Source organism: Sinocyclocheilus anshuiensis, unplaced genomic scaffold (assembly GCF_001515605.1).
Source record: "Sinocyclocheilus anshuiensis isolate Anshui unplaced genomic scaffold, SAMN03320099.WGS_v1.1 scaffold397, whole genome shotgun sequence".
Classification (NCBI taxonomy): Eukaryota; Metazoa; Chordata; class Actinopteri; order Cypriniformes; family Cyprinidae; genus Sinocyclocheilus; species Sinocyclocheilus anshuiensis.
Genome location: NW_015539841.1, coordinates 190,382 through 200,475, shown reverse-complemented (window position 1 = coordinate 200,475; position 10,094 = coordinate 190,382). Strand labels below are relative to the sequence as shown.

General features: G+C 40.8%; 1 protein-coding gene across 3 annotated transcripts in view; it reads left to right on the top strand.

The window, feature by feature from the left end:
* bicd2 (BICD cargo adaptor 2) overlaps positions 1 to 10,094 on the top strand; it is a 34,608-nt gene that overhangs the window by 18,344 nt on the left and 6,170 nt on the right. Inside the window, exons 6-9 of one of the 3 annotated variants that reach the window (XM_016480714.1) lie at positions 1 to 93; positions 2,605 to 2,862; positions 3,773 to 4,528; positions 5,046 to 5,197. In XM_016480714.1, the coding sequence (XP_016336200.1) occupies positions 1 to 93; positions 2,605 to 2,862; positions 3,773 to 4,528; positions 5,046 to 5,197 (1,259 nt within the window). The remainder of the gene's footprint in view (positions 94 to 2,604; positions 2,863 to 3,772; positions 4,529 to 5,045; positions 5,198 to 10,094) is intronic. The other 2 variants (XM_016480713.1, XM_016480715.1) reach the window with 2 other exon arrangements.

The window sequence follows — 10,094 nt, the reverse complement described above, 5'->3', positions numbered from 1 at the left end:
GAGCGGTTCCACCCTTCCTCCAGCCTCGTGGACAATCTGCTGAATGAGCTCAACATCTCAGAGATCCAGAAGCTCAAACAACAGCTGCTGCAGGTGAGATGATAAGCTGTTTTGATCCATTTACCGTATTCACTGTGTTCAGTCAGGCACCGTCATTTCAGCCGAGTTAGGCTGCAATATCTGCCAAAAAAATAAGACAAACCCAAAGGCAGAAATGTGGCATACTGTGGAGGCACGTTTATAATATACCAAGTCAGTGCGATGCATAGTGTGTAGTTCTGTGTTTGATTGGCTGACAGCTGGGCTGCTTAAATCCTATTAGTGGAAGTTGCATTGAGCGCCCGCCTCATCTGACACAATGAGCTGTCAGTTCAGGCATCTGTCAGGAAGTCAAGTTAGAAACTCTGACCTCTTAACGAGTCGTCTCCATGCATACTGCAGTGTCCAGCGGAGATGTTTGCTGCAATATCGGCGAACAATATGATTATAATATAATAGGAGCAATATGAGAGTGTTGTTGCAGCCAGCAGCACCTTCTGGCCATTATGGTAATCAGACGTAGCCCTCGTGACCTTTGAACACTGCTATTGATCAATCAAGCAATTATTCCAGACACAATAAACCAGCTGAGATGATGTGATTTTCCATACGAACATCTCAATTGAACAAAACACCCAAACCTCTGTGACCAGTAGTGACCACTTCTATCTTTGCATAAATTTTTTATTACAAGTGATTTTCTTCAGTAACATGAAACCCCTTTAAAAAATTCTATCTCCATTTGAGAATGAATTTACTAGGGCTGCCCCCTAATAGTCGACTAACCTTTAGTCAACGAGAAGAGGCTTGGTCGACCAAAATTTTATTAGTTGCTTAGTCGCAGAAAAAAAAGTGGTGAGGTCCCGGACAGATCGTTAACGGCTGGATTTTGTGGTAATACAGTACATCCAAGCATTCGCCTATCATTCATCGACCTCAAATATGGCTTATCATCTGAAATATGTAAGTAGTAGCAACTTTACATGGCCGCTCAATCTAATGTTAACGCGCGCTTACAGCATGACAGATGGAGGCGCCGGTGCGCTCACTTGCTCTTAAGATACTCAATTTTTGGTCATTCAGATAAGAGCAATACATCTTTCGAATCTGTAAAGCCTCTACGTTTATTTGTGTGCACTCACTATAACAACAAAACATTGTGCTTTTGTAAAATAATGAAAGCAAACAGGATGCGCTTTCTGCCGTCTCGGTCTCTGTGAACTTGAGCACGAAACTCTGTGTATACTTGCCTTACAGACATGAAAATTATATCTATACAGAGTGAAATGTCTACTTTCAAATGAAACAATTCAAATCTGAAAAACAAATATTCTCAGATTATGTAATCCATATGAAACTTGTATGCAGGTATGCATTGCATGAATCAGTGTCGCCGACTTCATCTCTTAAGCCGAAAAAACACGGAAAACACTAGTTTATCAATAGATTATTAAAATGTTAATGCAGTTTTTCTCTGACACATTCATCATCATTACTTCTGCTGGTGTGCTGTCGCAAGCTTTTTGCAAGCGCTTATTAGGCTCTGTAGGCAATTAAAGGCTCATTAGCATTACATTTAAATGGTTTATTTATAAACGTGCGATTAGTCGACTAATGCTTAAAATGAACGACTACTAGTCGACCAGACAAATCTTTAGTCGAGGGCAGCCCTAGAATTTACTTTAATGTCATATGAAAGGCCCGTGCTTTGAGAATGTGAAATCAGACATTTTGTGCAAAAGGTTTCACATCATTAATGTCACAAATTAGCTTATTTCAGCTTCGAAATCACAGAAGTTGAAAAGTGAACAATCGCTGTTTCTTTTTACATCATAACATTCTGTGTTGAATCCCAAGGTTTGTAATGTGGTCTCAAACACAAAGAAGAAAAAAGGTCAACCCAGTGCATGACCGTTGAGTTTTTGTATTCCACTCGCACTGTAACTGGCATGAACAAGACAGACAATTAAATCGTTAACCGCAAACCACAGTACCGAGCCCAAACTTCATGACGGTGATATAGACAGGTTTTTCCCATCTCAACAGCCACATTTTTGAGGTGTGTCAGTGCAGGTTAAAGCAGATCACACACCACTGCTTGTTTCAGCAAGTCCTGTAATTCATGTGTAGAGAAAATGTGCTTTTGAAGGAGTTTCTGCTTTTACTGAATTATAAATTAAGTATACTGCAGATTTTCAGCCCGTTTCTGCAGGTCTTTTTTACACAAGTAATTAAAGGGTAATGGAGATCTTTAAATGAGTCATTACATTTTCTTTTCTTGGTCTTAAAAGGTCTTTAGAAAGTCTTAAATGTACTACTTTCACAAAACCTGTAGAATAAACCATGCATGTGTCCTGCAATACCTAATGCAAGAACTCAAAACTCACTGAAATTATTTTCCCCTGGTGTGCAAAGTCGGGCTTTTGGCGTATACATTTGCAACAATGCAACCTATATGAAATCAGAGTGGACGGCATTAGACTCGGCTGAGTGAAGAAGAATGACACTGTGGGATCAAACAGATTGAAAAGATTCACGTCGTGTGTGTGTTTGTCTGTTATTCAGGTGGAGCGGGAGAAGGTGACGCTGCTGTCGACCCTGCAGGAGTCTCAGAAGCAGCTGGAGCAGACTCACGGAGCGCTATCTGAGCAGCACGAGAAGGTCAGCCGTCTCACCGAGAACCTCAACGCTGTCCGCAAACTCCAGGCCAGCAAAGAGCACCAGTCCGCTCTGGACAACGAGAAGGATCGCGACAGCCACGAGGACAGCGAATACTATGAGGTGGATATCAACGGCCCCGAGATCCTGGAGTGCAAGTACAAGGTATAGAAATATCTTTTTTTTTTTCATAGATATTTTTATGTGGTGTTTTCATCTGTGGCAGAAGATGTGAAGAAAAAAATCTAAATCTTAGATGGTGAACCAGTCGATAAATATATTTTCATTCAATGCCTAAAGTATCCAATTAAAAATGGACTGTTTTGTGTACAATGTATTTTGTTCTTATTTTGAGCACAAGGCTGAAAGAAAAGGCCCCTTTGAACTACAGACGACATAACCCATGATTGGAGACTTGTTGGCCTGAAGTATTCCACAAACATTCACATTATATAAAATGCAGAGTTCATCTCTATCGATATTCTTTTGTCTTTGTTCTGCATTATTGACATTTGTATAAGACACCAGACGAGCAGATTTCTGCAGCTGCTCTTTTCTCAAATCACAAAACATAGATTCTGTATTCCTCAAAATGAATCAAATGTCCAGGGAAATGCAAACACTGAACTTTATTTCATAATAATCCATTAAATAATACAAATGCACTTAATGGAATTAATCTCCCTTTATGTGCCAGTGCTGTGATTAAATTCCACATGGAAATGAAATTTCATGTTTCTTTCTTTCTTCCTTTTTTTTTTTCTTTTCGGAACAAAAAAATGGTGGTTTGCATATCTATTTCAATGAATGCAATTCCTTCAGACCAGTGAATATTGGCTTTGTTGATGTTTCCTGTTAACATCACACTCTATTGGAATCATTTGCAAGTGTGAGTTGATTCTCCTGTGAAGAATGTGAAGATAATGGCCATCTAGACATGCATTTCAAATCAGTCATTTTTGTTTTTAGGTTCCATTTAATTTAGGATGCTGCCTTAAAAGGTCCTGCCTTTTTAGACAGTGAAGCAGTTCACAGTTCAACAGTGATGTTGCATGCTGATTCATTTGTACCACAGGTTGCTGTGTCTGAGGCGAGTCAACTGAAGGAGGAGCTCAAAACGTTAAAGGCAGAACATTCAGCCTGTCAATCTCAGTATAAGGAGGAGCGGGTGCAGCTGGAGAGCCAGGTTGCATCTTTAAGCACACAGGTCTCTTCTCTGGAGCGCAGCAGCAGAGCCGACCGCGAGCAGCTGGCGCGGCTCGAGAAAGAGCTCCGTCAAGCCAGCGAAGTGGCAGGCGAATCCCAGGGCAGCCTTAACATCGCACAAGACGAGCTTGCCACCTTCAGCGAGGAGCTAGCCAACCTCTACCATCACGTATGCATGTGCAACAATCAAACGCCGAACCGCATCATGCTCGACTACTACCGCGAAGGTAAGGCTGGTGTTAATGGCACACAGACCACAGGCTGGGGCAGCCCTGACGGTCGCGGACGCCGCTCTCCCATCCTGCTGACCCGCGGCCTCTTCCCCAGCGACGGAGCTTCGTCTCCGGTCTCCTCCGTCCCGTCCCCGGTGCCTGATCCCCGCAAAGAGCCCATGAACATCTATAACCTGGTGGCTATCATCCGTGACCAGATCAGACACCTGCAGCTAGCGGTGGACCGCACCACCGAGCTCTCGCGCCAGCGCATGGCTTCCCTGGAGCTGGGTCTCGGGGCAGACCGAGACCAGGAGGCCAGTGTGGAGGAGATCCTCAAACTCAAATCGCTCCTCAGCACCAAGAGGGAGCAGATAGCCACGCTGAGGACCGTCCTGAAGGCCAACAAACAGGTCAGCATTTCCCCCTCATCGCTACACTGATGGTGCATTACAGCAGTGGCTCTTAACTAGTGTTCCTTCATGACTCTTTGAAGAAGCTGTTTGTTTTTTATGGAAAGTAATGCATTACGTTACTTTTGCGTTACTGTTTGTCACCTGGGCTGGGCTTGCTTATTTGTCTTTTAATAACAAAAAAATAACCCAAAAGTTATATTTTTGTTAACTGCAAAGGCCGTTTCACACCAGAAGTGAAATGAATAAGCCTCCGTCTGAAGGAAGTGCAGGAGAGGCGTCAGTCAATATATAGCAAAACGTAAAAGTAACTTGCTTTACTTATTTGAAAAAGTAACTCAGATATTTCTTTGTAAATTTAAAAATAATGTGTTACTTTACTAGTTATTTAAAAGTGATCTGATTATACTTATAAAGCGTTACCCCCAAAACTGGCGACTATAAGGCATGAAGATATTAAGACATTATTAACATTAACAAGCTGCTAATTGCCCGTGTGTTTGTTGCTGTTTTTCAGACCGCTGAGGTGGCGCTGGCCAACCTGAAGAGCAAATATGAGAACGAAAAGGCCATGGTGACTGAAACCATGATAAAGCTTCGCAACGAGCTCAAAGCCCTAAAAGAGGATGCAGCCACTTTCTCCTCGCTCAGGGCCATGTTTGCCACACGGTATGAGATGCACACTCCTACTGATCTATGAAAACACACATTAGCAACAGTTTATTTGGCCTTATGACACTCTCCTGTATTTCCTTCTCTGTTCTCATCTATCAGTTTGATAGATGGGGCACCTGGACCTGGTTTGATTGGTGCCTATAAGATGAAAAATATAAGGACAGAAACTAATAACTAGGGCTGCACGATAAATCGCATGCGATATTTAACGCGCATCTTATCAGTAAAGCCGGTTCTGTAATCAGCGGTAAATCTCCATCACCTGCGGGCTTTCACATTGAGCAGCATTGACTACACCGAGCCGTTGTGCACTGACGAGCTGCGCCAAACCACGTTCATATTCGCGCGATTTTTTGCGCAGCTCATCAGTGAACAACGGCTCTGTAGTTAATGCTGCTCAATGTGAAAGCCCGCAGGTGATGGAGATTTACCGCTGATTAAAGAACCGGCTTTCTGACAAGATGCGCATTAAATATCGCATGCGATATATTGTGTAGCCCTACTAATAACCTTGTATTTCACTATTAAGTGCAGTTACCAATAACATTACATATTTTGTCTTTTAACAGTAAAGCACTGAGCTGGGGCGCAGATAGAAACTGGCATAAATCTCTCCTCTCTTACATTTAGAGAGTATTAGTGCAGATTGTACACCGAAGAAAACAAAAACTAAAAGCTTGCTCCTCAATTCACACAAATTTAGGCTTTACAGCCCTTATTTCTGCTTTGTATTTGCCCTTGTGAAAACCAGTGTTTGCCTGTAGTATCCAGGCTTTTAACGGTTTGTAGATCATAGACATGTCTTACAAGTTTAGTGCGAAGTAAAATAATTAATATACTTACTGTGAAATATTCATTTTTTTGTATTTCTCTCTTAGAGATATAATTATTATTATTCAGATCTTCCTAAAAACATTAGTGTGAATGTAATTCACAACTATAAAGCAGTTTGAGTCCACTTTAAAGTCCAGGTATAAGTCAATGCAAGGACTTTTTATTACATTTTTTTAATTCTGTTCATTTTAGTCACTGAAAATGTTTCCCTTGATCAGAAAATGAGCACCTGATAAATTTATCTTTAAAATATACAAAGCTTTCTTCCGGGGATCACATAGTCTCACAAGATCTGTGTGCAGACGGTTTGTAGCAAGTAAGTGAGAAAATCAAACTGGCTGGCCTTCTTCCATGTAGGTCAGATGGCCTCTTCCTGTCGAAGTCGGCAGTTTTTGACCAGATTAAGATAAGTTATGTCTTGTGAGAACAGACTCCCAGTGATTGGGATCAGTGTCTTAGGTGCAGAGTCATGTGTGTACAGGGAGTACAGGAGTGGGCTGAGGACGCAGCCCTGAGGAGCACCAGTGTTGAGGGTCAGCGGGGATGAAGTATTGAACAGGTATGGGTCAGAGTAAAACTGCCGTTAAGTCTTTCCGAACAGACTGTAAGCCGTGACAGCATATGGTGCCCAATCAGATCCTCCTGACACGTGAACACCGTCAATGACTTCTCTGTGCTTAACGTGCATCAGGGAGGGAGGAATGGCAAAACTGATGAAACCGTTCTTTTACTCGTTTCAGTGGGAAGCGTTCTCATCAGCAGCTGTGTTCTGCGGCCCCTTCCACAGGCCCTCAGCTGCTCTGGGGCTCCAGGTTTTGTTTTGGCCTGCTCCGTGGGTTATTAATATGCTAATAAGGGCAGATTGTCAGACGGGGGGCTGGATTCTCTTTCCCACAGTCTCGAACATCTCTAAAATCACAGCTCAAGCTATTCCGTCATATTGCACCCCAAAATCACAAGAACGAAGTAAATGTACGTATATATAGATATGCTGTTCTTATTGAGTGTGATTCCTAAACATTTTCACCTTCTCTGTCTGTTTTGTATGGTTTGTCTGTTTCTTCTCTTTCACACTCGTCTCTTTGTTTTGTTTCTCTATCTTCTCTGAGATGATGTTCATTCCTGCGTTGCTGAAAAGCGGCTGAGGTGAATGTGTGTCAAGACGTATGTCACAATAACAATCCACACGCACTCGTGCAGCCGCAGATGGGTTCTGGCGTGATCCCCGGCCTCTTTTCCCGGGAAAATACTGACCCCTGCGTTTAGAGGCGATTGTTCTCTAATGAAGCTGCACTGATTTCTGTTGTGAGGCGCTGTGTCTTTATGTCTCAGACGCACACACTTTAGTGGGCTCGCGGTAGTTTGCCAGACTGAGGCTTGTTCAAAGTTCATGCCTGTGAGAAACTGAGAAATGCTACACAAACAAGCAGATCGACCACTGATGGGTAACAATAAAGTAACCTGGCATGAGAGGCTGCTTTTTTCAACAAGTTTTCAATAATGATTAATGAAAAAACTATTACTATTAGTTAAAATTATCCTTCCACTAAATAACATGGCTCATTAATCTTACACCGTTTACTCTCATGATGTGACAAAACTAGATAGTTCACATTATAATTCAGTTTAATTGAATTTAGAGCCAGAACTTTTCAGAAAGTATTATTTTATATTTGACCTTTCAGATTCTCACGCCTGGTCCTCTGAGAAGGACTGATGAAGCACACCCTTGAGAAAATCTCAGGATTTATGCTTTATGATGACTGTAGGGTGTAGTTGCGTGTTTTGTGGTGATTATGGTGTATTGGGTGGTGTTTAGCATGCACTTACATGCACTGTGCTTTAGGGGGTAGAGATGTAAGTGCAGTTTAGGGAAGGTGTGACTCTGTAATCGTTCTGTCTGTTCCAGGGGGAGACACTTTACATTACACTTGCTGTTTTAATCCATCTCTTTTGACCATTTGACCAAATTAACCATGGTTTTGCTACACTAAACATAGTTTGACCATGGCATTTGTAGGTAGACTCTGGTTATACAAATCGTCCCCTTGGAATTATAAGGTTCTATCTGACATTTTTGTCAAAATGTAGTTATTCACATTAGGGCTGTCAAAATGGCTGAAATCTAAATTCGAATTTTTTACTTAAATATTATCAATATTCTAATTATATTCAAATTTAAAAGGCATAATTTCAGTTGGAGGGGGGGGGAAGCTTTTGGCTTCTCTCCTGAGGCCACAAGAGGACGCATCGAGCAAAATATTATTCACGTTTCTTCAAAGCATAATAAAATAACACGACTATCTTTGAAAAAAGTTTAAAAAGCATAATGTTTAAAATAATGTTTATAGACCATGTATAATTAATAAAGTTGCTTAAACAATTAGAAACAAAACAGCATCATGCATGTATGTGTAGATTAATACAAAGGACCGAAAATAAATCACAAAGAGTACTTTCTTCATTTAAAAACTTGAGATGCAGTGGGATGGGCCATAAAGTCTTGAGACATGTTTTTTAAAAGTTGAACTTAAATTAATTTTACATAGCTTTATAAACATGCGGCTATCTTGTGTGCAACGGTGATAGATGTCCCTCTAGAAAATGTGATAAATATGTGTTCTGTGTGAACGGCTTGGTTTCGGTTTTGACGTAAACATCTTCCCCGCATTGATGATCTTTTTCTGCAATATTTTAATGAACAACGCAGCAGCGCCACATCTAGTGGCTTCAACTGGATAGGCTAACAAAAACATTATAATGCAGCGACACTTACATCGTCATCGCATCTTGTGCATCACTGATAAAGCTGCCTGATGCACACCTCAAATTCGAATGCAACGTTTTTGCATTCGAATGTGGATTTTTATTTTAAATTCGCCGAATATTCACTTTTTTTTTTGACAGCCCTAATACATATATTCTTATTCTGTGACGACTTATTTACATTATGTGATAGATTTTTTAATGTTGTGTACATTTTGGGACTTTTTATTTAAAAAAAAACAAAACAAAAAGGTTCTATCTACACAGTCGAATGGAATGCAAAAACTTTGAAGCTCAATATCTCAAAACTACTCGGAATGCAGATAGATACTTATAACTCCAAGGGGACGAAATTGTAATCAATATGCCATAAACCATGGTTAGTACACTTTTACTATAATAAAACCATGGTTAATGAAGAGAATGAACACGAAAGAAGACGCAGAGCAGCAAAAAGGAGAGCAGCAGCGTTAGTTTCTGCTCTGATTAGTTTCTGCAAAAATCCACCAAATGCTGAGGGCTTGAGTTAGAATCAGGAATGGAACAAGAACATTGTTTATTTTTTGTTTTTTTTAGTTTCAAACCAGACATACAATTTCAGCTGGCAAAGTTTAAATCCTGTCTTGCTAGTGTCAGTTAGGTCAGTAGGCACAGAGGAGGCGTCGTCAGTGGCTGATCGAATGCATTCGACATTTATATTATGAAAGCAGTCCGTTCAAATGTGTTCATAACTTTTCAGACCCCGTTCACACCTGTGTTTAGTGTTGTCCACATGATCTGATCGACAAAAGCACATCTTAATACCAGGGCCTTATGGAGTATGTTTTTTGTAGTACTAATATAGCCCAACTAGGGCTGTCAAAAAAAAATGCGAATTTCGAATATTCGTTGAATTTAAAATAAAAATCCACATTCGAATGCAAAAACGTTGCATTCGAATTTTAGGTGTGCGTCAGGCAGCCTTATCAGCGGCGCACGAGATGCGATGACGATGTAAGTGTCGCTGCATTATAATGTTTTTGTTAGATTATCCAGTTGAAGCCACTAGATGCGGCGCTGCTATGTTGTTAATTACAAATATTGCGGGAAAAGAGAACATCAATGCAGAGAAGATCTTGTTTACATCAAAACTGAAACCAAGCCGTTCACACAGAACGCATATTTTGCGCATTTTCTAGAGGGACATCTATCACCGTTGCACTCGCGAGAGCACAGAAGAGCCGCATGTTTAGAAAGCCATGTAATATTAATGCAAGTTCAACTTTGAAAAAACATATATCGAGACTTTATG